This window comes from Mus musculus, chromosome 3 (genome assembly GCF_000001635.26).
Source record: "Mus musculus strain C57BL/6J chromosome 3, GRCm38.p6 C57BL/6J".
Lineage (NCBI taxonomy): Eukaryota > Metazoa > Chordata > Mammalia > Rodentia > Muridae > Mus > Mus musculus.
Genome location: NC_000069.6, coordinates 157,967,279 through 157,995,227, shown reverse-complemented (window position 1 = coordinate 157,995,227; position 27,949 = coordinate 157,967,279). Strand labels below are relative to the sequence as shown.

The 27,949-nt window shown below is 38.7% G+C and overlaps 1 protein-coding gene across 3 annotated transcripts in view; it reads right to left on the bottom strand.

Moving 5' to 3' along the window:
- Ankrd13c (ankyrin repeat domain 13c) overlaps positions 1–27,949 on the bottom strand; it is a 62,615-nt gene that overhangs the window by 12,807 nt on the left and 21,859 nt on the right. The window contains exons 4-9 of one of the 3 annotated variants that reach the window (XR_003954348.1): positions 22,911–22,996; positions 22,183–22,228; positions 19,934–20,000; positions 6,444–6,588; positions 3,416–3,547; positions 470–576 (exon numbers count right to left, since the gene is read on the bottom strand). Coding sequence is in view for 2 of the 3 variants with exons in the window: in NM_001013806.2 (NP_001013828.1) it covers positions 470–631; positions 3,416–3,547; positions 6,444–6,588; positions 19,934–20,000; positions 22,183–22,228; positions 22,911–22,996 (638 nt within the window). In the remaining variant the exon portion in view is untranslated. Of the gene's footprint in view, positions 1–469; positions 632–3,415; positions 3,548–6,443; positions 6,589–19,933; positions 20,001–22,182; positions 22,229–22,910; positions 22,997–27,949 lie in introns of all 3 variants that reach the window. The other 2 variants (NM_001013806.2, NM_001359909.1) reach the window with 2 other exon arrangements.

Here is a 27,949-nt window from a genome sequence, read left to right as displayed (position 1 = left end):
CATACTTCTGGCCTCTGTGGGCACCTGAGCTCACATGATGTGCACACATATATATACAAAATACATTTTAAACAGGAATAAAGCAGTATCTGGTTCATATTAGAAATAAGACCGTAGAACAATCCTCATTTTTCATATATCTTCTCACTTTCTACTTTCTTTTTCCCACTTCTTCTGAGCCCCATACTCATTGCACACAGTGTTTCAATAAGCAGAGACTCAATACATAGTTCCCAGGCTGTACACAGTAGATATGGCCCAGGAGTGGGTGAACCTTCAGCTGGGTCTTGAAGGCAGCAGGCAACAAGACATGGAATAAAATTAACACCACAATCCATGCTTACAAAATGACTTCAAAGACAAAGCACAGACTCAAAACTATACCAAAGATCCCCCCCCCCCATCCTCTATTATTCAGAAACAAAGAGAATGGAGTTGTACAGGTAGACAGAGGTAATGAAGAGTGTACCTCAAAGCTCTGCTCCGCCAGGCTCCCCCCTTTGCTCAGGCTCTCCATGATGGCCTTGTTCCGCAGGATGTCCTCCTCACTCAGGTGCTCCCTCCTTTTCCTTGATTCTAGAACAAGTCCATTCACCAGATAAAAGTCTGCCAAAAAGTTTCCTACTCTTTCCTAAAACAAATCAAATATTCCAAAATGACAGTTTAAAGGAAGGTTGATCTCAGATTTTAAAAAAGCGTTGAGATCATAAATTTCTCTGTAAGTATGTACCATGTAGGTGAAAATAAATATCCTGATATTTAAAGTCACCAAATTATTTTTGTAAGTTAAAAATACAATCATTCATTTCCAAACTACAAAGGGAAATTTAAAGTAATGCTAGTTAACCTGCACATTAGGTAGTCTAAACAGAAGTACACTGGTGTTCTTTCACTACCAAGCAGCACAAAGCAATCTTAGAAGTTCACTAAACACGCAATTTCAAATAACAAGGAGGGGTCAGAGGTAACACTGTTGTTCCCATTTTATAGATAGAAAAGCAGGATTAAAATCCACAGTCCATGCCACACTGGACCCTCTCTGATCTCTGACTGGATAAAAGTTACTGCTTTGAAAAGAAGCAAATACAAGTAGCCTTGCTCAATAATACATGTAAAGTGTTTACATCATAGATGCAGGCACAGATAAAAAGGCATCCAAAAGAGAGCAAACAGTTCTTTGCAGGGATGCTTCATTAATCATCCGACCCCGACCCACACTTCCAACCCTCACACACTCCCATGTAAAAAGTTACCTACTTATTACGACGAACTTTACCTGACCCAGCTTCCCATCTTTACCTACATCCAGGCTGCCTACTCCACCCTGACATGTCCAAAACTGTGTATATAGGACATCTCTTAAAAGTCACCAGGAAGCCAAGCATTTTAAACAAGTTTCTATCTACAAAATGGGAACCATGGTATACTGACTCCCTCCTTACCTGTCAACGACTTAAGGAGGTCACCTAGCCGCTCCTCAAGAGCTTTTGGCTGCTTAGTGGTAACACTAGGTGGACAGCAGTTTTCAATATTTATCTTCTCTTGGGGAGATCCATCTAATGCTGCCCAGAAGAACAGAGTACAGACAAGTAAGACTTCAAAGCAACAAATGCACTGTAATGTTGGACCCACAGCCTGGAGTCCAAAGTGCCACTTGTTGCCAAATAGGCTTTGAGGGCTCAAAGGTCAAAGTTAAGTTTGGCTAGGAGGTGGTTAACAGGTCTTGTGACCATAAAAAGGAGCAGCAGTTAAACAAAAGCTATGCTATGAACAAAAGTATCAGGTATGTGCTGCTCATGATCCAGCCACTGCAGTTCCTACTGCCTACACTGTGCACTGCAAAGGCATGGGGAAGGGGGATAAATTCAGTTACAAAGGAGGAAACAGCAGCAATGTAAGCTATTCATTCCTGTATCTATAACACTATGGCTGCAGGTAAGTACTGTAGGCACCTTCACTGTGTCACATGCAAGCTGCTAACGGGCATAAGCAGCATTTATGTGTGAAGTAGAGGTTCCTGCCACACTCATGGACAGCCAATTCCAAAGCCTTTGACAGCACTGTATTAAAGAGTATCAGTACAAAGCACAGCACATTACTTACAGAGAAGTATTTATGTGTGAAAAACACTAAAAAAGTCTACAGGGGTTCCAGTATCATAGACAGTAACCACTAGAGTTTCCTGACTTCATATGTAAAGCTGTATGATATTTAATCTTGTGATGGTCAACATGTGCTGTGATGGCATCTTTAATACAATTAACACCAAATTAACAGACTCTGAAAAAGTAGATTTCCCTCTATAAACTATGTGGGTCTTATCCAACCCTGAGTCTTAATAGCAAAGACTAAGAATTCTAGAAGAAAATGTAATTCTGCTTTAAAACTGAACTTTAAAATTTTGTAACACAAAAACCCTGACAGCCTAACAGCAGATTTTTAACTCCAAATAATCCCAACTCTCCTGTTAATGTCCAGCCTACTATACACAGTTCAGACATGTAAAGTCCCATAAAACACAAGCCAATCCCCTTTAAGCAAAAAAGGTCTCCCTCCACAACCCTGTCAGTTTTCTTCCCTTTTCTCGAATAGCTCACCTCACTCATCCTCTACACCCTTCATTTCTCTCTTCTATGAGTTTTACGTGAATACAAGGCTTATTTTTGTTTTTCTAATATGAAAACATTCACTTATTATGTTCAATAAGATGTAACTTTAAAAAAATTAAATCTCACCCTTTACCTGATTTGGCTCTTATTGTTAAATTTGTATTATTTAATTTTATGAATTTATAAGTATTATTTATTAAAATGTTTCATTATTCATTTAATTCAAAATTATACCATGAATTTAATATACAATGGTGTTTTAATAAATACACGCAATTCAGACCAATTTCAAACCTGAACACTCCTTCATCAATATTGCATACAGTGCATGCCAGGCAAAAGAGCCTTAGCATATATTAGGTGATCTTACATTCTCCTGCTAACAGATGTGATGGGAATTATAGAAACTTCCACTGACACTTAAATTTGGCATCTTATAGAAATATAAGCGTCATATGAGCAGACAAGATAAAAGAGCCTAAAGTAAGAGGAAAGACACAGCAAAACAAAGTATATACATCTCTTCACAAGCCTCTTAAACAAAAAGCACTAGAAAAAGAATGGAGCCATGTGCGAACTTTCTTATAAGGGAAGGCAGACAAGAAGAGTTCAAGTAAACCACACTTTCTCTGAGCTTTCCCAAGAATACAAGTGAGCCCCATAAATATGCACTGTTAACTACCTATGTGAATTCAAAAAAACGAGAAACAATCTGCCTATCTAAGGACAATTTCTATATTTCATCATTATTTTGGTGATACTAGATAACAATTTTTAAGTTCAAAAATATCTAAATTTTTACATACTGTTTTATCTTCCCGAAAAAGCCATCCAGTTTGGGCACGTGTGAAAGAAATGGATTTGGTTGATAAAGTTGCAGAATAAATATCACTGCTCATTAAAATATCAACTTCTTCTTCTGTTTCCATCTCTGACTCCTAGATTGGGGGCAAAAGTTAAAATAAGAATCTGGGTTTTCTTCAAAGATATTACAAATTTCAAAAGACAAGTAACATGATATTATTTATTCTAAAACCAGAAGTTTAATTTTTGTGTCTAATATCTTTAATTACTCAGAATTATGACTAATAATGAATCTTTAAAAGGCAGGCATAAAAAGTACAGCACTTTCACACTTCTATATAAATATAATAAACCCACTGTTAGTACAGAACTATTTGGTCTATTTATAAAAGTTTTGTTTACTTTAAATGGAGATAAATTAGCCTCCAGTTATTGCTATTGTACACACACACACACACACACACACACACACACACACACACACACACACACATATATATACATATATATATCCATCATTGTTGTCTGAATCTTTCCTTTTCAGTAACTTCTAAGAGTAAGGGAGTAAGGGAGCTGACCATAACAGCCCTTATGTTTGGGTCGCAGATATTCAGAATTGAGATATCATCTTAGTAGATTTTTCCTTTAATGAGTATGAAGTATACTTCCCTGTCTCTTTTGATTAATTTTGGTTGAAAGTCTATTTTATTAGATACTAAGATGGCTACTCTACTTGCTTCTTGGGTCCATTTGCTTGAAAAAAATTTTTCCAGTGCTTTACTCTGATATAATAGCTATCTTTATTGCTGAGGTATGTTTCTTATATGCAGCAGAATGATGGATTCTGTTTTCATATCCATTTCGTTAGCCTGTGTGTGTGTGTGTGTGTGTGTTTTAAACTGGAGAATTGAGTCCATTGATGTTGAGAGATATTAATGAACAGTGATTGTTATTTTCTCTTATTTTGATGGGTGGGGGGTGTACATGTCCATGTGTCCTGTGCTGAAGGTGCAAGGACTTTTAAGAGCTTGAGCAGTGATGATGAGGAGTAATATATAGATGGGTCTATGTTCACAGTGCCAAAGATGCAAAGAAATCAGATTTTAAATGCAAGGAAATTAGATTTTGAGCAGCAGTCCTTGAACAGGAATACAGTAGGCTCTTGTACTTGCAGATCAGCGTGCTGTTTATGCTGTCTGAAGTACATTTAATGTCGTATGAGGATGTGTGCATACCATGTGCAAACATCATGCTATTGTGTGCTTGAGACTGGAGCATGTCAGGTTTTAGTACCTCTGGATAGTCCCAGAATCAAACTCTTGAGATACTAAGTGAGGATACCAGTTGTTTATTGTAAAATGCAAACATGACAATAATTGCTTACTAACTGCTTGTTGAAGGAATGTAATTAACAGCAGATCATTTATAGTGAGGGGTCAAGAGATGTTCCTTGATTTATAGATGGATTTCTGTTCCTAAAGCTTGTCTGAACTCAAAAGGAAGAACACTTACAGTGTTCAGTACCCAAGCTGACCTATACAAAATTTGGAGCATTTGATTTATCTTCTCAACCTATTGCATCCAAAGTATTTCTTTAGAAAACTTTGTTCAGTATTTGTGTTACCCAGGAATCTATTTTCACCCATTATTCATTAGCACTAATGTCGGGATTTTGTACCCTTTGTTTGTAATGGTAGTGAGGATGGTATTGGTATAATTTCAAGTTATGCTGTAGACTCAGTTGTAGCCACGAGCTTTTCTACTCAGCCTCTTTGTTCCCAGAATAACAAGACTTAATTATTTATGAATAAATACTTAGGTCGTAAGCTTCTCACATAATTCCCTTGCCTCCAATTGCTCTCTAACTCATTTTGAACACTAGGAGAAACCTATCATCTGTAATCTATAAAACAGAAATACTAATTTGCATATATTCTTCTTATTTGCAGCATTAAAAGCTATAGAGCACTTAGATTTTAACCCTAACATAGACTCCACTGACTGTTACTACACACTGCTGCCCACAGCACCTGGAAGCTCCTAGCAGCTATGGCATGTGTAATGGGGAAAGGGCAGGAGGGAAGACAACTCTGGGTGGCTGATAGCAAAAGGAAAAAAGAATAAAATAGATTCACCAATATTTGGTCAAATCGATACCTTATTTAAAAATCTGTGACCCTCTGTTGCTGACTGCAGCAGACTGTGAGGTAACTTTTCTGGCTTTTAGGGCGTTGACACTTTTTCTCACTGAAGTCAGATCTTTTTCCCAAATGGCCTGTCCTTACTCTTCCTTTCCTGACTTCATTCACCTGGCTCCTCTCCAAAGAATACCCTTGCTTCTTCTTCTTTTCTCCTGTAAATCTATATTTCTTGGTATGAGTTAGAAAACTATTTCATTAGTGCACATACAATGTTAACTATAAAGTCCAATCTAAGACACATGATGTGGGAATGAACAAGACAAGGTAAACAGGAAGAAAGGAACTTTAAAATCATCTACAGAACACTGAGGAGGCTGAGGCAGGGGAAGCACTTGAGCTCAGGAGTTCTCCCCACCTCAAAATAAAAAACACAGGAACTATCTGCATAGCTCCTGGTGACACATGGATATTGAGAGACCCCTGGTTTGCAGCAGAAAAAAAGGAATGGATGAGGTGTAATTGAACATACAGCAGAACCAAAGGGAGAAGAGGGGGAGGTAAAGGAGCCCAAGGTAGAAAGCAGAGCCTCTGTTCGGGGCTTTGTAGACATCAATGACAGTAGCAACTCAGTTGGTTAGACAACAGATGGCAAAAGGGTCTCTCTGTTAGCAGAGACTCAACATGAGAGCCAGTGAAAACTAGGAGAAGCCAAGGCCACTACCCTAGGAATCACCTCAACTCTACTAGGGGGTAGATGGTTGCAATAAAGCTTTTCAAATCAACCACATTAACTATACTTTATGCTTTAAATGAAGCCCTTATACAGAGGCTTTAGTAAATACATACACATTTTCAACCCTTTAGGGAAATATTAATAAGATATGCTCACCTCATGGTGTATTCGCTGATAAACTTTTTGTTCATTGTCTAACACTACAAAAGACTCAGAGGGTGCAGCATCCCCATTGAAGATGAAGCTTAGATCCCCTCGTTGGCACTTCATGTCAGTAAAGTCTATGAGAGTTGTGTCAAGCCTGTAAAAGATGGGCAGGTAATAATGGACAGAATTTGATAAAACTTCATTTTTTTATTAGATATTTTCCTTATTTACATTTCAAATGCTATCCCAAAAGTTCCCTCAACCCTCCCCCGGCCCTGCTCCCCTACCCACCCACTCCCACTTCTTGGACCTGGCATTCCCCTGTACTGGGACATATAAAGTTTGCAATACCAAGGGGCATCTCTTCCCAAAGATGGCAGACAAGGCCATCTTCTGCTACATATGCAGCTTGAGACACGAGCTCTGGGGGTACTGGTTAGTTCATATTGTTGTTCGAATATAGGATTGCAGACCACTTCAGCTCCTTGGGTGCTTTCTCTAGCTTCTCCATTGGGGGCCCTGTGTTCCATCCTATAGATGACTGTGAGCATCCACTTCTGTATTTGCCAGGCACTGGAATAGCCTCATATGAGACAGCTATATGAGGGTCCCTTCAGCAAAATATTGCTGGCATATGCAATAGTGTCTGGATTTGGTGGCTAATTATGGGATGGATCCCCAGGTAGGGTAGTCTCTGAATAGTCCATCCTTTCGTCTTAGCTCCAAACTTTGTCTCTGTAACTCCTTTCATGGGTATTTTGTTCCCTATTCTAAGGAGGAATGAATCTACATGTTGGTCTTCCTTCTTCTTGATTTTCTTGTGTTTTGCAAATTGTATCTTGGGCATTCTAAGTTTCTAGGCTATATCCACTTATCAGTGAGTGCATATCTAATGACTTCTTTTGTGATTGGGTTACCTCACTAAGGATGATATCGTCCAGATACATCCATTTACCCAAGAATTTCATAAATTCATTGTTTTTAATAGGTGAGTAGTACTCCACTGTATAAATGTACCACATTTTCTGTATCCATTCCTCTGTTGAGGGGCATCTGGGTTCCTTCCAGCTTCTGGCTATTATAAATAAGGCTGCTATGAACATAGTGAAGCATGTGTTCTTTTTACAAGTTGTAACATCTTCTGGGTATATGCCCAGGAAAGGTATTGCTGGATCTTCCAGTAGTAAAATGTCCAATTTTCTGAGGAACTGCCAGACTGATTTCCAGAGTGGTTGTACAAGCTTGCAATCCCACAATGTAGGAGTGTTCCTCTTTCTCCACATCCTCACCAGCATCTGCTATCACCTGAATTTTTGATCTTAGCCATTCTGACTGGTATGAGGTAGAATCTCAAGGTTGTTTTGATTTGCATTTCCCTGATGATTAAGGATGTTGAACATTTTTTCAGGTGCTTCTCAGTCATTCAGCATTCCTCAGTTGAGAATTCTTTATTTAGCTCTATACCCCATTTTTTAATGGAGTTATTTGAATTTCTGGAGTCCAGCTTCTTGAGCTCTTTGTATATATCGAATATTAGACCCCTATCAGATTTCGGATTGGTAAAAATCCTTTCCCAATCTGTTGGTGGCCTTTTTGTCTTACTGACAGTGTCTTTGGCCTTACAGAAGCTTTGCAATTTTATAAGGTCCCAGTTGTCAATTCTTGATCTTACAGCATAAGCCACTGCTGTTCTGTTTAGGAATTTTTCCCCTGTGCCCATATTTTCGAGGCTTTTCCCCACTTTCTCCTCTATTAACTTCAGTGTCTCTGGTTTTATGTGGAGGTCTTTGATCCACTTAGACTTGAGCTTTGTACAAGGAGATAAGAATGCATCAATTCGCATTCTTCTACATGATAACTGCCACTTGTGCCACCACCATTTGTTGAAAATGCTTTTTTCCACTGGATGGTTTTAGCTCCCTTGTCAAAGATCAAGTGACCATAGGTGTGTGGATTCATTTCCGGGTCTTCGATTCTATTCCAATTATCTACACATCTGTTGCTGTACCAGTACCATGCAGTGTTTATCACAATTGCTCTGTAGTACAGCTTAATGTCAGGCATGGTAATTCCACCAGAGGTTCTTATATTGTGGAGAATAGTTCTCGCTATTCTAGGTTTTTTGTTATTCCAGATGAATTTGCAAATTGCCCCTTCTAACTCAGTGAAAAATTGAGTTGGAATTTTGATGGGGATTGCACTGAATCTGTAGATTGCTTTTGGCAGGATAGCCATTTTTACTATATTAATCCTGCCAAACCATGTGCATGAGAGATCTTTCCATCTTCTGAGATCTTCTTCAATTTCTTTCTTCAGAGACTTGAGGTTCTTATCATACAGATCTTTCACTTCCTTAGTTAGAGTCACACCAAGGTATTTTATATTATTTGTGACTATTGTAAAGGGTGTTGTTTCCCTAATCTCTTTCTCAGCCCGTTTATCCTTTGTGTAGATAAAGGCCATTAATTTGTTTGAGTTAATTTTATATCCAGCTACTGCACTGAAGCTGTTTATTAGTTTTAGAAGTTCTCTGATGGAATTTTTAGGGTCACTTATATATACATATATACTTCTGTATCATATTATCTGCAAAAAGTGATATTTTGACTTCTTCCTTTCCAGTTTGTATCCCCTCCATCTCCTTTTGTTGTCGAATTGCTCTGGCTAGTACTTCAAGTACTATAATGAATAGGTAGGGAAAAAGTGGGCAGCCTTGTCTAGTCCCTGATTGTAGTGGGATTGCTTCGAGTTTCTCTCCATTTATTTTGATGTTGGCTACTGGTTTGCTGTAGATTTCTTTTATTATGTTTAGGTATAGGCCTTGAATTCCTGATCTTTCCAAGACTTTGACCATGAATATGTGTTGGATTTTGTCAAATGCTTTCTCAGTGTCTAACAAGATGATCATGTGGTTTTGTCTTTGAGTTTGTTTATATAGTGGATTACGTTGATGGATTTCCATACATTATTGATAAAACTTTGTAAGTGGGAGCATGGCAGTATCCAGGCAAGCATGGCGCATGAGGAGCTGGGAGTTCTATGTCTTCATCCAAAGGCTGCTAGTGGAAGACTGACTTCCAGGCAACTAGGGTGAGGATCTTATACCCATACCCACAGTGACACACCCATTCCAACCAGGTCACACCTATTCCAACAAGGCCACACCTTCAGATGGTGCCACTCCCTGGTCCAAGGATATACAAACCATCACATTCCACTCCCTGGTCCCCATAGACTTGTTCAAAAACATGAGTCTAAGGGGGCCATACTTAAACATAGCATAATGCAAAATGCATTTAGTCCAACTTTCAAAGTCCTCATAGTCTATAGCAGTTGCAACAATGTTAAAAGTCCAAAATTCAAGGTCTCTTCTGAGATTCATTCAACTTAATTAACTGTAATCCCCAAAGCAAGGCAGTAAACCAGCTGGGCAAACTCCAAACTCTGCATCTCCCCGCTGATGTCAAAGTGGTCTTCAGATCTCCACTCCTTTTTCATCTTTGTTGACTGCAACAAAGTGCTTTCTCCTGGGCTGGTTCCACTCCCTGTTAGCAGCTTTCCTCAGCATTTAGCCCATGGCTCTGGCATCTTTAACATCTTTGAGTCTCCAAGGCAATTTCAATGTTACAGATTCTTGTTTCAGTGTCTGGGATTCCACTTGATCTTTTGGACTCCTTCCTAAGGGCTGGCATCACTTTTCCAGCTCTGCCCTCTGTAGCACTCTAAGCTCAGGTTGATCCACTCCACTACGGTTGCTGTTCTTGGTGATCATCCCATGGAACTGACAGCTCCAATACACTGGGGTGTTCCACTCCAACTAGGCTTCACCAATAGCCTCTCATAGGCTCTCTTCAGGGTGCCAAGCCTCAAATCCTTTGCATGACCCCTTCAGCCCTGGGCCATCAACTACAGCTGAGGCTTCACCTTCTCCAATAGCCTTCCCTGGCCTCTCACAGTGCTAAGCCTCAGCTTCTCTCCATGATCCCTTCATTTCCTCACAAGAAGTACCACCTGAGTGACTCTTACACATTACCAAGTCCAGCCGCAGCATGAGGTACAGCCTTGGGTATCTCTAGAACACAGCTTCTTTGTGCTCCCAGAAAACAATTTCCAGAAGATTTTACCTCAACGATGCTGGTCTCTTCTTAATCACTGCTAATTCCTTAGCTCCAGCTAACCAGCATCAATTTTCCCAGTAGTTCCTTCCATTCTTAACTCTAGAGCCAGAGCCACATGGCTGAAGCTGCCGAGTTCTGCTGCTTACAGGAACTAGAACATGATCCCCCTTATACTATTACATTAACACTGGCTTTATGTTTTCTAAATCCTTCACTGCCTAAGCTTGGCTATCCTGGTTCTTGCTCTGTAGATTGACCTTGAATGCAGAGATCAGCAGGCTTGTCTCATGGGATTAAAGGTGTGTACCACCATGCCTGGATTTAATTTAGCTGGGTAGGATCTTGCCCCAAGGTCCCACTCCCTTAATCTGTTATCTCCTAGAACACAAGATTTTGCTCCATTTCACTTCCTGGTACTCGTTTAATACTCGAACCGTATATTTTATATTTTTCCTTCTAAGCTTGCTATGCTTGTTCAAACTTCTCTTCATAAGACTTAACCAGAGAACAAAATCTCTGCTGGGCTTTTTTGAAACTTCTTTTGTCAATGCAATTAATCCAAGTCTCTTCACCTTAGCCTCAGGCAAACTTTTCAGACAAGGGCAAAAAGTAGCCACATTCTTCTCCAAAATACCACAAAACCAGTCTTTATGCCACATTCTGAAATTCTTCTCCTTTGAAATCTCTTGGGCCAGTTCAACACAGTTCAAATCACTCCCAGCAACAAAGTCTTCCATATTCCTACTAGGATGACCAATTAAGCCCCATTTAAAGCATTCCACTGCTTTCCAAATCCAAAGTCCCAAAATCCACATTCTTTCAAATAAAAGCATGGTCAGGCCTATCACAGCAATACCCCACTCCCAGTACCAACTTCTGTCTTATGTAAGCTTTGTGCCTCTTAAGCTCTAACATGTCAATATCACAATCCAACTTAGAATTTGTAGATAAAAACTAAATTTAAAATGTTATTGAAAACAGCATTTGAATACATACTCTATTAACTCTATTTCCTTTTTCTGAACACTTAGTTAACCAAGAAAGAAAGAAAAGGCCCCATGGTGATACTACCCTCCCTGTACAACTGCTTCTTCACTCCCTTTGCTGTACTTCCATAGGGAAGGCAGAAAGGGAAAGATTTCTTCAGGATCCTATCACTAGCTCAACACAGTACTCAAAATAGGCACACTTGTATTGGGCCACAGTCTTAAACTGAGAATGCCATTCTGATATATAATGATCTCTTATACCTAATCACCTAGGCACACCTAACTTAGTCTGCCCTTCAGCTTTACCAATCACGTCAACCCACTGCAAAACCGTGGGGCTTTCTCTTCGGCTTTCCAGATTTAGCCAACCACCATCTTTTTTTAAACAACATTTCCGCCAGGTGTGGTGGAATGCATCTTTAATCCCATCAGAGGTAAGTGGATCTCTTTGAGTTTGAGTCCTACCTAGTCTACAAAGTTGAGTCTAGGACAGCCAGAGAGAGCTGTCTTGAGAAACCTTGTCTTGAAAAAGCAAACAAAAAAACCCCAAAACAACAGCAACACACACACACACACACACACACACACACACACACACACACACAACAAAAAAACAAACAAGCAAGCAAGCAAACACCCCAATGTTCTCATTGTCTGAAAGCCTCATAGATTATAATCAGTTTTAGTTGTCAACCTGATAGAGTCTAGAATCATCTGGGAAGATCTGTCTAAATCAAATTGGCCTCTGGCAATGTTAGTGGGAGATTGTCTTGACTATCTTAATTGTTACAAGAAAACCGATCCAGAAAGTAGGAGACACCATTTCCTGGTTCTGGGCTCTCAACTTGTCTTTAGAGTAGAACAAGTAAGCATGAATATGTTTCTCTCTGCTCTGAACTACAGATGGGACATGACTTACTGCTTCAAGATTCGGCCACTGGGTCTTCCCTGCAATGATGGACTGTTCCCTGGAATTATAAACTAAAATAAACTCTTCCTTTTAATTTATTTTTGTTATGATATTTTTGTCTTAATAAAGTTTATTTACTTTTATTATTTTAAACTACCTGTGTAGATATGTGCACATGAGTTCAGGTGTTCAGAGACCAAAGATGTTGAATGCCCCTGGAGCCAGAGTTACAGAAGACTGTGAGCCACCTGATGTGGGTACTGGGAAGTGAACTCTTCATTATGTAGCTTTGATCAGTGAGCCATCAATCCAGCCCCAGCCAGGATATTTTTATCACAGTAACAGAAAGCAAGCTAAGATAGAAATCAATTTCTACCACACATTAATATACCTATACATCTATATGTTTACTGATTCCACAAGTAACCTGGATCTGCTGTGGCCTAGCTGAATGGTGTGGTCTCAGACATTCCACATATCACTAGTTGAAATTGGGAAAACAATGGGATTAAAGAGTTTACCACTACCCTTTAATTACTCAGTCTTATATTAAGGCTTATATTATAGGTTACTAGTCCAGGTTCACTTAACAGTTGCTCAACAGTCTTTAATCTCAGAAACTGCTTATCACAGCTATCAAGAAAGGCTCATCACGTTCTCTGAGTGCCACTGTGCAAGATCTAGGTCAGTTTTTAATGCAATTGTTTATTTGGTTGACATGTCAAGTTTTATCAGAGATAAGGCAAAATGGACTGGAGTTCTTGATTTCTATACACAGGAAAAACCTCAACTATGAACCTATGAACCCTAGCTCATAAGACACATCAATAGTATCTATGGCTATATGTAATTTAACATCAAAACTAACAACTTTTTTTTTTTTCGAGATAGGGTTTCTCTGCAGCCCTTGCTGTCCTAGAACTCATTAGAGTGCTGGGTGCTCTTGCAGAGAACCTGGGTTCAATTCTCAGCTCACAACCATCTGTAACTCTAGTTTGAGCGATCTGGCACCTTCTCCTGGCCTCCATGGTTAACAGACACACAAGTGGGTACCCAGATACAATACATATACACATAACTTTAAAAAATAAAAATATAAGGTGTGGTGACCTTATATTTATCCAAGCATTTGGAAAGCAGAGGCATCTCTTGAATTCAAATCTAGTTGGTCTACAGAGCGAATACCAGGACTGCCAGGACTACACAGAAAAACTGTCTTGAAAAACCAAAAAGGAAAAAAAGAAATGTGCCACACACACACTCCAGTGAAGTCCACTTGACAGGCTAAGAAGCCTAAAAGCCACTCACAAGGCAAAGAGTTTCACAGAAACTCACCTCCTGGAGTTTTGGCGTTATCTTTTACCCATATACTCATACCCTATTCCCGAGTTAGTCTGGTGTATGGAAAAATTCTGTTATAGTTATGTCTCCCCAGTGTTCCAAGGTCCCAGAAGCCAAGCTTAAAATCCTGTAAGAATGCAGTAAGGAAGTTAACCTATTCAGTAACTAATTAAGCATTACAAAAGACTGAGCCAGTAGCTCAGAGCTGGTCTACTAAGGACAGTAGCAAATCTCACCCAAACAAGGGAATAAAAGAGCCAGGGAATACCACTGAGATAGAAATCTTCAGTACAGGCTACATTGCATATTAGAAGCAAGTTGGTAAATTCTTCTGATAAATGGAGATTCTCCAGATACTTAAAAGTTACACTCATATAAGAATTTAACAAGGCCTAAGAGATAGGGGGGGTTGTGATATTACATTATTCATGAGGCCTACCAAGAGCAGAACCCCCTGGTGCTAGCCTTCACAAGGTTCAAAGGTATAGCACTAGAGTGTAAAATCCTTACCTGTCACTAAGCTGACCCTAGGCAGGACTGCTTTATCTTTACAGTAAACATCTAACTGGTTCCTGTATATCCTTTTGAAGTCATTCCTTTGTTTTGTATCAAGTAACTTCAATGTACCTTGCCTGCTGTGACTTCAGGACCCCTTGTATTTTCTGTACTATATAAGATTGGTGTTCACTTTGTGACATTACATTCAGATTCTACACAATCTCCTGTGTTGATCTGTCTGTCACCTGCCATCTCCTTGTCCACCTGCCCCAGAGACCCGTTCCACACAGACAAAGGGACCCAGAGGGTCTGCGGCAGAAATGCATTTAAAAAAAAAAAAAAAGTAAGTATAGTTCCCATGTGAATGCCACACACTGTATTAAAAAATTGAGTGTGGTCTCTATGTGTATAGCAAAGATACCATAAAGAAGTTCAAATAGTCTCCATGTGGATGGTACACATATACCATCAAGAAGCAAGTATGAGCCGGGCGTGGTGGCGCACGCCTTTAATCCCAGCACTCGGGAGGCAGAGGCAGGTGGATTTCTGAGTTCGAGGCCAGCCTGGTCTACAAAGTGAGCTCCAGGACAACCAGGGCTATACAGAGAAACCCTGTCTCGAGAAAAATCAAAAAAAAAAAAAAAAAAAGAAGAAGAAGAAGCAAGTATGGACACAGCCCCAGTTGAGGCATGGGGCCACCCACACATCCTCAAAATTTTTGGTCCAGAATTGTTCCTGTCTAAAGGAAATGCAGGGACAAAAATGGAGAAGAGACTAAAGGAAAGGCCCAACTTGGGATCCATCCCAGGCAGAAGCACCAAACCCTGACACTATTACTGATGCCATGTTGAGCTGGGAGATAGGAGCCTAGCATGGCTGTCTTCTGAGGGGCTCTACTAGCAGCTGAGATAGATGCAGATACTTACAGCCAACCACTGGACTAAGGTTGGGGACCTCTATGAAAGAGTTAGGAGAAGGACTAAATGAGCTGAATGAGGTTGCAACCCCATAGGAAGAACAACAGTATCAACTAACTCAGACCTCCCCTCAGAGCTCCAATCAAAGAGCATACATGGGCTGGTCTGTGATCCTCAGCACATATGTAGCAGAGGACTGCCTTCTCTGGCCTCAGTGTAGGAGGATGCACTTAATACTGTTGAAACTTGATGCCCCAGGGAAGAGGGATACTGGGGGGTGGGGGAGGATGGATGGAGGGATGGGGAAATACCCTCTCAGAAGCAAAGGGGAGGGGGAATGTACTGAAGAACTTGGGGAGGAGAAACTAGGAAGGGGGCAACATTTGGAATGTAAATATATAAAATAATTTAATAATAATAATAAAAGACCTATTTTTTTAAAAAAGGAGGGGCTGAAGAAATGGCTCAGTGGTTAAGAGCACTGACTGCTCTTCCAGAGGTCCCAAGTTCAATTCCCAGCAACCACATGGTGGTTCACAACCATCTGTAATGGAATCTGATGATCTCTGCTGGTGTGGCGGAAAACAGCGACAGTGTACTCATACATAAACTAAATAAATCTTTTTTAAAAAATTTTTTTGGCTGGATGTGGTGGCTCACACCTTTAATCCCAGCTTGGGAGGCAGAGGCAGGCGGATTTCTGCGTTGGAGGCCAGCCTGGTCTACAGAGTAAGTTCCAGGACAGCCAGGGCTACACAGAGAAACCCTGTCTTAAAAACAAAACAAAAAAACAACAACAACAAAAATTTTTTAAAGGTAAAAAAAAAAGTCAAGTACGGTTGCCATGTGTACACATAAAGACCTTAAGAAAATAAGTGTGGGGCTGGTGAGATGGCTCAGTGGGTAAGAGCACCCGACTGCTCTTCCGAAGGTTCGAAGTTCAAATCCCAGCAACCACATGGTGGCTCACAACCATCCGTAATGAGATCTTACTCCCTCTTCTGGAGTGTCTGAAGACAGCTACAGTGTACTTACATATAATATAAATAAATAAATAAATAAATAAATAAATAAATAAATAAATAAATAAATAAAGTGTGGTCCTATGTGCACACTATAAAGAAGTGAGCATGGTGCCAAGCGATGGTGGCACATGCAGGTGGATCTCTATGAGTTCTAGGCCAGCCTGATCTACAGAGTGAGTTCCAGGATAGCTACTCTATACCCTATCTTGAAAAATACGAGAAAGAAAAAAAAAAGCAGTCCCTACATGCCATGTGTATACCGTAGTGACACACACACACCATGGCTACAATATGAAATCAAAAGACCCTAAGAGCTCTAGATTTTTTACAAGGGTAAGGCCACTGCTGGCCCCTGATCTTCTCTCAAGAGGTCTGCCACCTAAACTGCGTCAGAAGGCCTGTCACTGGGTGTACATGTGGCTCAAGAGAAAACAGAGTCAGCAGTCATGTCAAAAGTTTACCTACTACCAAAAGGGAATCTTATATCCAAGTACACAGTTAAACTATTTGGCTCCATGCTTTAGCCACTTGGGAATTCTAGACTACATAATAGGTGGCACAGAACAGTTCTTTGTCTCCACTTCTGTACCTATCATCCTGAGAATTATAATGGGCTTTTAGGATGAGAATGAGAAGGAAGAGATGCACAGAAAAAGAGGCAAAAAGACAAAGACATGGGGACATTTGCAATCTCAACAGGTCCAACCTACTTGGGAACTGAGGCACAATGGTCACTAATCCAAGGCTTAGATCCAGCAATAGCTTTCATTAAGTCAAAAAACCCCAACTACATTAAACACATGGTGTCGATTTTAATTCTATGTGTTTCTATCATTACAACTAAAGCAAGATATATTTACACATATAAATACGTATTTATACATATACATCATATACACATACATATATTAGGCCTATGATATAAATATTGTCCTAACCTCATCCAGCTGAACCTTCCTTCCTTAAGCAACCTGGAGGTCCCCAACTCCCAAAGAGTGCCCAGGTGGCTTACTATACTACAGCCTAGAATTCCTGAATTCAAGTGATTCTCCTGCCTTGTAGCTGAGACTACAGGTAAACAGAGAAGAAGCAAAAAGGAACTTTATACAAATCCAAAAATTTGAATCCAAAATATTCTGATAAAAGCCTAAAAATACTCATGTCACTGACATGCAAAATAAGCAAAGTTTATAGTGACTGTCTCAGTGGGTTGTCATGGGTATTTTCTTTCTGTGTCTGTCTGTCTCCTTGCCCCACACCCCCAATATATAGCTCAGGACGGCCCCTCCTCCCTCAACTTCTGTGGGGATTATAAGTGTACAACATCATGGCCATCTTAGATAACATCTTAGTTTACATATTAGTGAAAATGTTTATTGATATTTTTTCCCTTATGTGTAAGAGTGGTTTTTCTGCGTTTGTGTATGTAGGTGTACTATATGCATGTAGTACCTGTGGAGATCATTAGAAGATATTGGATCTCCTGGAACTGAAGTTATAAATGGTTCTGAGATGCTATATGGGCACTCAAAACCAAGCCCAGGTCCTCTGAATTGCTGAGCCATCTCTCCAGCCCCCTCCCCCTCTTGAGCCAAGGCTGTTTACTAGGTACCTCAGGCTAGCCTAGAAAACAAGACCCAGGCTGACCTGGAATTCATGATGCACTTATGCACCTCCCAAATGCTAGGATTACAAGTATCATTTGCATCATCATGCCTTGCTTTATTACATCAATTGGTCTAATAATGTTGCTCAATCTCTCCTTTGCCTACTAAAGTATTGATTCTTCTTTAAGTGATTACTTGACTGATACAAGATCAACATAAGTTCTAGAGATTCCTCTATTTTATAATTTAGCTTCCTCTGAAGTTATACTTAAAAGGATTGTCTTAAAACATAAACATAATTTTTATTAGATGTTAATTCACATTTTTAAATAGAATCTAATAGTCTAGGGAAAAAAATATTTGCCACACACCCTCCAATCCAGCCTCTGCACTGTTCTGGGACATTTCTTCTTCACCTTGAGGCTGAAAGAAGTCCCATGCCCAGGACCTCCGTGAATTGCTTGCTCTCAGTTTTTAACTTCAGCCACAATCCTCTTGTCACACTCTCAGTCTTATACCCACTTAGTCTCTTCACAGTTAGGTTGGTAATGCGCTCCCCATTATTACCATTTTTGTGTGGCCCCCGCCCCTTGTGTTGGTGATCAAATTCAGGACGTCACATACACAGAGAGCAAGTGTTTAGCCCTCATATCATTTACTATAAAAAGTCACACAAATAGGAAGCAATTTTTAACGTAGGCATTTTGCATAAACAAGAATCAATACAACCAAGATATAAAGTGATCATTTAAGGATTATTCAATTTCTGAGCTCTCTCTCCTACAAATGCACAGTATATATTTAAAAAATCCCTTAAAACATTTTAATTCTAAACATCTAAACTAATAACTTGGAGACACACAGGAATATAACAAGGCTGTCTATATGCATACTTCATAAATATTATGTACTATGTGTCGATATGCAAGTTAAAATTTTAGGATTAATTTATAAATTTAAAGTTTAAATTTGTTACATTAATAATCTAAAAATACGAGTTATGTTGATACCAATCATGGAAGCTGAAGTCAGAAGCACACCAAGTGCACAGGCAGTGCACAAATACTCAAACTGCATCGCAGTCATATAAAACATACTATTCAGAATCTAAAGGGAAGGCAACTGTGATGTATACTCAAGTTATATAAAGCTTCAAGACACTGGGCTAAGTGAAATAAGCTGGCTGCAAAAGGAAAGACAGTGTATTATTTCACTTATGTAAGGTATCCAGAAGTCAACTTCATAGAGATAAAGAAGTGGGAAGGTGGTTTCCTGAGTGGAGGGGAAGGGGAGTGTGTGGTTACTGTTTAAGAGTCTAACTTCACTTCTGCAAGATTAAGAACACAGTAAGAGATTTGTGGTGGTGACAGTTGTCGAACACTATGAGCATCCCTAATGCAACTGAACTGTGCATTTAAAAATGGTTCAACAGCCGTTCAACTGATTCTATGGCTGGAATAGGGTGAGAGGGAGGAGATAAGTGTAAATAATAGGACAATAATGAGAATATCCTATATACATGAATGAGATGGCAAATGAACCTCACAATTCTATACCATTAATATATGTTAATAAAAGTGGAAAATTGTTAAAAAAATAATAATCTAAAAATATAAGCAATGACAAAAAATTTTAGTATAAAATATATTTACTTTTATAAACTTAATTATCAATCATAGCTATAAAAGAAAAAGATGAAAATTAAATCATCCTTAATATGTTGACTGAAATGGAAAGATGACTGAAGACATGAGAAGGGTGGAGCATGGACAGCCAAACAAGGAATAAAGAGTGTAAAAGACACAGAGCAAAGTTAAGATAGAGGGTGAGTCCTTATTACTAAAGGAACCCAAGACCAAGGTAGCACTGCAGCATGGCATTCCTTGATGCTAAAGAGTTGGCTTGGATGACAAGCTCATCTTAACTTAGGGTTTTTGATGAATTTACATCATCTCTGCACTAGGTCTTACACAAGCACAAACCTGAATAGAGTATTATTTTAAGTTATTAAACACAAGTAAATTATAACTACCAGAAAAGCTGCCTCTAGAACTTAACTTTCTTTTACTCAGAACACAAAGCATATCACCTCACCTGATGTTGATACCTTGCTTGTATATTTTACAGGCATCAGAAGGCAGAATTCGGGAAAGCAAAGGCACTGTAATTTCAGAAACAAAAGGTTAAAAAGTAACTAAAGTCCAAGAAATTTGTAAATTTTTAAATAGCAGCACAGTAAACATTTTAGTAATTTACAAATGTTGATGGTTGCCTTTAAGTTCTCTCCCTCTCAAAGTCTTACTCAGCTGCAGGGTCAATGTACTTTACTACACGCTTATCCCCACCTAGCCGAAAAGTAAGCAATCGCTAACTCCACTGCAGACTGCAAAGTGATACCGATGAGAAAACACTACCTGGGGTCACTAAACACCACTTTATGCTAAACAGGAAATCCTGGGTCTAAAAGATCCCTCAAATATCATTTGGAAAAACAGTAGAAAAGTAATATATTAAGAGACATCTTTGAGGCAGCTGTATTTAAACTTTTGAGTTCTAAATATATACCCTTGTTAGTTAGGCTCACTGTGCCTCAATTTCAAAGTCTGTACAAGAAAAACCACACCATTTACCCATCAACTTCTATCCTCCTAGGGTCTCTCACTGAACTGGGAGCTCATCAATTTGGCTAGAATGGCAATCCCCAGACGCCTTACCTCCACTTCTCTGCTCAGGATTACAGGCATGCACTACTGTGCATCCAGCATTTTACACAGGTGCAAGTATCAGAACTCAGGTCCTCATGCTTGAACAGCAAGCACTTTACCACCTGAACATCTCCGTAGGCCCTAAGTTGTGAGTGTGCACACCTAATGCATTCTGAAAGTGTAACTTGTATTAAAGGGTATCAGTGCCAATGCACTGCTCCAAACTAAGCTGTATTTATCAATCTTCTATGGGCTCCAAACTTGAAAATGTCTATTATTTTTCAAGCTGTAAAATATAAACTACTACTAGTTTGTATTAAGATCTAGAAAGACCTATTAGTAGACAGTATATAACAAAATGTACTATACATATATAGAGAGAATATCATTGTAGCATATAAAATAATTAGAAGATATATATGTAATATGTGTAACTTCCAAATAATATTCAATTATATAAAATGAAATATACTTCACATTTTTGTCAAAATTTGGTTTCAATGCCTATTTTAAAGATAAATACCACTAATCATTTAAACTACTTTATAACACAAAAGTTAATTCAAATGCTGATAAAAATATGTATATTGAATACAAAGTTATTACATTTTTAATAAAAATAAAATTAAACTGGGCATGGTGGTACATGATTTTAATCCCAGCACTCAAGAGGCAGATGGATCTCTGCGAGTTCAAAGCCAGCCTGGTCTACAGAGCAAGTTTCAGGACAGAGATGTCTTGTCTTGAAAAAACCAAATAAATAAATAAATATATAATAAAATAAAATTTAGTTTTTCAACTAGCTTTAAAAAAAAAGTATGGGGCATTTTCATGAAATTTTGTTTTTGGACATTAACTTTTCTCTGAGCAGATTCATGTTTGATAAAAGAAGAGCCACGTCCATTGCTATGGTAAATTAATAAATGGATGCACAATCAAAACCTTTTATAAATATCAAGTTCTATCTTGACAGTGGCCATGAAGTACTTAAGAGGTAAAAATAACTGAAAGATGACAAAATAAAAAGAATTTTAAGCAAATTCTTAGAAATTATAGAACTATACTTCAAACTTTCTTAAAATGATTAATAATCCCATAATTTTTCATTTTTTGGAAGTTCTTATTGTTAAATTACAATATTTTTAAACCTTTATTTTACTTTTTTGTTTTATGTGTATGTTCATGTAAGCCTGAGAGCATGCACGCTATATCTACAGAGACCAGAAGAGGGCATTCAATCCCCTGAACTGGAGTTACAGGCAGTTTGTGAGCTGCCTGATGTGGGTGCTGGGAACTGAACCTGGGCCCTAAAGGTCTCACGCTGTAGTACATGGCCAAACTTAGCATGGCTTTGAACCTGTAGCTACAATTCTGCCTCAGCCCCTGTGGTAAAGATGTGAGACTAAATTACTATAGTTTTCAAGCTTGTTTTTGTTACAAAAAATATTTTTAGGTAGTTTTCCATCTTAAAAACTAAAATTTTGAGAACTGCCTCTCTAGCTGGGAATGGAATATTACTAATAGGTATAACTAGTGGTTGTTACAATGATTATGCTAAACACAATGAAGACAAGTATAAAATGTGTCATGCTAATGTCTATAATTGCACTTTTATAATAAAACGTAGCACACTCTTACCCCAGCTTTGAAAATCCCAGTGAAGTTCTAGGTAAAAGTCACCTAACTGAGAAATAAAATAAGAAAAATTACTAAATGTACTTTAGTTATAAGCTCTGATACTTACAATGTTGCCCCTGTCCCCATGCCTACCCCCAAAAACTACCTGATTTCATTAAAGATCTAAAGATAAGAGGAGAAATCAATTATTTTTTTATTTATGTTTGGATTTGCAAAAGAACACAATTATCAAAATACCTTCTTGTAACACCAACATCAGTAAGATGTGGCCACCAACCATGAAACCATAATGTACCTCTTCTAGAGTACCTAATTTATTAAACGTTAATAATATCTTCCCAGTTCAAAGAAAATATGCTTCTACCAAAAACTCACATTATAACCCCAGAATTTTACTTCAATTACTTAATTTAAAAATAACTTTCACCATTTATTAATCCTCAACTGGTGAGAATTTAACTTCATTTTAAAAGACTGCTTAAGGGGCTGGAGAGAGGTTCAGAGGTTAAGAGCACCTGCTGCTCTTGCAAAGGACCAAATTCGGTCCTGAGCGCCCACGCTGGTCAACTCACAACTGCCCATAATTCCAGCTCAAGTGCCCTTTGGCTCCCTGGGCACCCTACTTACCTACTTACACCAACACCTCTACACACGCACACCTACACACACAAACACACACATTTTGGTGCTTTTTAAAATTATAATTAACTGTCTTAGAATCAACTTACCTCTTTTAGGGCTTTTAACAACCTAGGTCGTTTTTCTCCAACACTCTCCCTAGATTGCTGCTTGAGTTTCCTTAGAAGAGCTGTGACTAGAATTTAAAAGAAACAACTGATTTGTAATTTTCCTTATTTTTTTCTATGATTAAGTTTCTAAAATGAATATTATCGGGTTTATTTCTAAATTTATATTACATTACTGGGTGTGTGTGTGTGTGTGTGTGTGTGTAATATGTGGGCATGTATGGGTGTAAAATGTGAGTTGGTCTACTCCTCCCACCTTTATATCAGTTCTGTGTATTGAACTAGGGTCAGCAGGCTTTAGCTGTTAGGTAGCAATTGCTGTTAACACTAAGGCATCTTTCTATCCCTTGTTCCTTCTCTTAAGAAGTAAAAACAAACAAACAAAAAAAAAAAACATAGCCAGGTGTGGTGGCGCACGCCTTTAATCCCAGCTCTTGGGAGGCAGAGGCAGGCGGATTTCTGAATTTGAGGCCAGTCGGGTTTACAAAGTGAGTTCCAGGACAGCCAGGGCTACACAGAGAAACCCTGTCTCAAAAAAAAAAAAAAAAAAAGAAAGAAAGAAAGAAAGAAAGAAAGAAAGAAAGAAAGAAAGAAAGAAAGAAAGAAAGAAAGAAGGAAAGAAGGAAAGAAAGAAAGAAAAAAGGTTAAATTTTAAAAACTCAGGGTAGTAATAAAAGTCCCCAATGAAAAATTTTAAAGATTTCTTTATGTGTGTGTGTGTGGTTTGTGTGTTCTGTGTGTCTATGTGTGTCCTTTATTTATGTATGTGTCCTGCGAGTGTGTCCTGTGTGTGTGTATATCCTGTGCATATGTCCTGGGGGGGGGAGGGGGGCTGTGTGTGTACCCTGTATGTGTGTACATGCACACAGAGGAGTCAGAGGGGAGTGTTAGATCACCTACAACTAGAGCATCAGTCACGGTGAGTCACTCCTTCCCCTATGAAGGCTCTAGAAGTCCTCTAAAAGAACAGCAAGAGCTCCTAATTGTGAGATCTCTCTCCAGCCCACTAGTATAAACTTAAGAAAAACTGAACTAGTAGAAAAGAAATTCCAATATGGTAGCCTAAATTTATCTTTGCAATTTTTAGTCATCTATTATGGATTCACTGAGTATTTTAGCAGAGATAAAAATCTGAAAATATACATATGACTTGAGATCTCACAAAGCTTGTGTAAGGAAAAATATTGGATAATTAATTCAAAATGTGCTAAATAAGCAACTAGATCACTTTGAAAATTTGTCACAGGCACCACTTTAAAAAAATGTGTGTGTATGTGTGTGTGTGTGTGTGTGTGTGTGTGTGTGTGCGCGTGCATGTGCACATGAAGCCTAAATGATGAAGACTGCCAGGTCTAGATAGACAGCAAATCATCAGACTCTGGTGTGCCCAAAACTTAGACAGTGCCCAACAGAATTTTCAAAACTACCATAAAGCCATATGCTGTAACATAAACCCACACAAAGATACAATGAACAGGCCCTAGAGACCAAAGATAACCCTGTGTGAAGAAAAAGCCACAGCTGTCTATGGAAATCACAGGAAATGCTGGAAATTATGGAAGAGTTAATCAGAGTTATATCCATTTTTCCCCAGATGTGCTTAAGCCATTATTGCTCATCAGGTAAAGATTTTAAGGCAGAAAACCAATATAATAAAATCTGAAATTGAAATTAAAATTAAATAGTCCTTGAGAAGTAGTTTAGCATTTTCTAATTTTTCTTTTTTCTGTTTTTCTTCTTAGGGTTTTTTTTTTTTTTTTTTTCGAAACAGGGTTTCTCTGTGTAGCTCTGGCTGTCCTGGAACTCACTCTGTAGACCAGGCTGGCCTCAAACTCAGAAATCCGACTGCCTCTCTGCAGTACAAGTACTGGGTTCTTTTTTCTTTTTCTTTTTTAGAGACCATCTCTTCTGTATCCTGGGCTGCCCTAGAACTGACTATGTAACCGAAGAAGGCCTCAACTTTTTTTTTTTTTTTTTTTTTTTTGGGGGGGGGGGGTCTGTGTAGCCCTGGCTGTTCTGGAACTCACTTTGTAGACCAGGCTTTCCTCGAACTCAGAAATCCACCTGCCTCTGCCTCTGCCTCCCATGTGCTGGGATTAAAGGCGTGCCACCACTCCCAGCTAGTCCTCAACTTCTGATCTTTCTGCCTCTACTTCCCCAGTGCTCACATGCCCAATTTTACATAGTGTTGAAGACCAAACTCAAGGTTTTATAAATATTATGTATTCTACCACTTGAGCTACATTACCAGCCCTGACTGCTTATTCTATAACACAAAACATTAATAAAATTAGCAGAAATTAAACAAAAAGACAAGGAGATCACAAAGCTTTTGCTAATAATTTATATTAAATTTTCTGATTCATCAAAAAGTAGAAAATTTCACAGTAGCACATCAAAATGAAGACTTAAAAGCCATCTCCTTAAACACCATCAAAAATACAATTTCACACTGACATTCCTAAATACATACTATTGGTTCAGTTAAGGCTCCTTTAAGAGTTCAAGAAAGACTATTGTATAAGTACCGCGCTATTAAAAAGAATGAATTTATAAAATTTCTAGGCAAATGGATAAGCCTGGAGGGCATCATCCTGAGTGAGGTAACCCAATCACAAAAGAACTCACATGATATGTACTCACTGATAAGTGGATATTAGCCCAGAAACTTAGAATACCCAAGATATAAGATACAGTTTGGGAAACACATTAAACTCAAGAAGAATGAAGACCAAAGTGTGGATACTTTGCCCCTTCTTAGAATTAGGAACACAACACCCATGGAAGGAATTAGAGAGACAAAGTTTGGAACTGAGACAAAAGGATGGACCATCTAGGGACTGCCACATCCAGGGATCCATCCCATAATCAGCCCCCAAACGCTGACACCATTGCACACACTAGCTAGATTTGGCTAAAAGGACCATGATATATCTGTCTCTTGTGAGACTATGCCGGGGCTTAGCAAACACAGAAGTAGATGCTCCCAAAAAGAAGTAGATGCTCAACAAGCTGAAGTAGCCATTCTAATATCTAACAAAATCGACTTCCAACCCAAAATAATCAAAAAAGACAAGGAGGGGCACTTCATACTCATCAAAGGTAAAAACCTCCAAGAGGAACTCTCAATTCTGAATATCTATGCTCCAAATACAAGGGCAGCCACATTCATTAAAGAAACTTTAGTAAAGCTCAAAGCACACATTGCACCTTACACAATAATAGTGGGAGACTTCAAAACACCACTTTCACCAATGGACAGATCATGGAAACAGAAACTAGACAGGGACACAGTGAAACTAACAGAAGTGATGAAATAAATGGACTTAACAGATATCTACAGAACATTTTATCCTAAAACAAAAGGATATACCTTCTTCTCAGCACCTCATGGTACCTTCTCCAAAATTGACCACATAATTGGTCACAATACAAGCCTCAACATATACAAAAATATTGAAATTGTCCCATGCATCCTATCAGATCACCATGGACTAAAGCTGATCTTCACTAACAAAATAAATAATAGAAAACCAACATTCATGTGGAAACTGAACAACACTCTTCTCAATGATACCTTGGTCAAGGAAGGAATAAAGAAAGAAATTAAGGACTTTTTGGAGTTTAATGAAAATGAAGCCACAACATACCCAAACTTATGGGACACAATGAAAGCATTTCTAAGAGGAAAACTCATAGCTCTGAGTGCCTCCAAAAAGAAACTAGAGAGAGCACACATTACCAGCTTGACAACACACCTAAAAGCTCTAGAACAAAAGGAAGCAAATTCATCCAAGAGGAGTAGAAGGCAGGAAATAATCAAACTCAGGGGTGAAATCAACCAAGTGGAAACAAGAAGAACTATTCAAAGAATCAACCAATCAAGGAGCTGGTTCCTTGAGAAAATCAACAAGATAGATAAACCCTTAGCCAGACTCACTAAAGGGCACAGGGAAAGCATCCTAATTAACAAAATCAGAAATGAAAAGGGAAACATAACAACAGATCCTGAAGAAATCCAAAACACCATCAGATCCTTCTACAAAAGGCTATACTCAACAAAACTGGAAAACCTGGATGAAATGGACAAGTTTCTAGACAGATACCAGGTACCAAAGCTAAATCAAGATCAGGTTAATGATCTAAACAGTCCTATATCCCCTAAAGAAATAGAAGCAGTCATTGATAGTCTCCCAACCAAAAAAAGCCCAGGACCAGATGGGTTTAGTGCAGAGTTCTATCAGACCTTCAAAGAAGACCTAATTCCAGTTCTTCACAAACTATTCCACAAAATAGAAACGGAAGGTACTCTACCCAACTCATTCTATGAAGCCACAATTACTCTGATACCTAAACCACAGAAAGACCCAACAAAGATAGAGAACTTCAGACCAATTTCCCTTATGAATATCGATGCAAAAATCCTCAATAAAGTTCTTGCTAACCGAATCCAAGAACACATCAAAACAATCATCCATCCTGAACAAGTAGGTTCCATCCCAGGGATGCAGGGATGGTTCAATATACGGAAATCCATCAACGTAATCCAGTATATAAACAAACTCAAAGACAAAAACCACATGATCATCTCGTTAGATGCTGAGAAAGCATTTGACAAAATCCAACACCCATTCATGATAAAAGTCTTGGAAAGATCAGGAATTCAAGGCCCATACCCAAACATGATAAAAACAATCTACAGCAAACCAATAGCCACCATCAAAGTAAATGGTGAGAAGCTGGAAACAATCCCACTAAAATCAGGGACTAGACAAGGCTGTCCACTCTCGCCCTGCCTATTCAACATTGTACTTGAAGTCCTAGCCAGAGCAATTAGACAACAAAAGGAGATCAAGGGGATACAAATTGGAAAAGAGGAAGTCAAAATATCACTTTTTGCAGATGATATGATAGTATATATAAGTGACCCTAAAAATTCCACCAGAGAACTCCTAAACCTGATAAACAGCTTCGGTGAAGTAGCTGGATATAAAATTAACTCAAACAAGTCAATGGCCTTT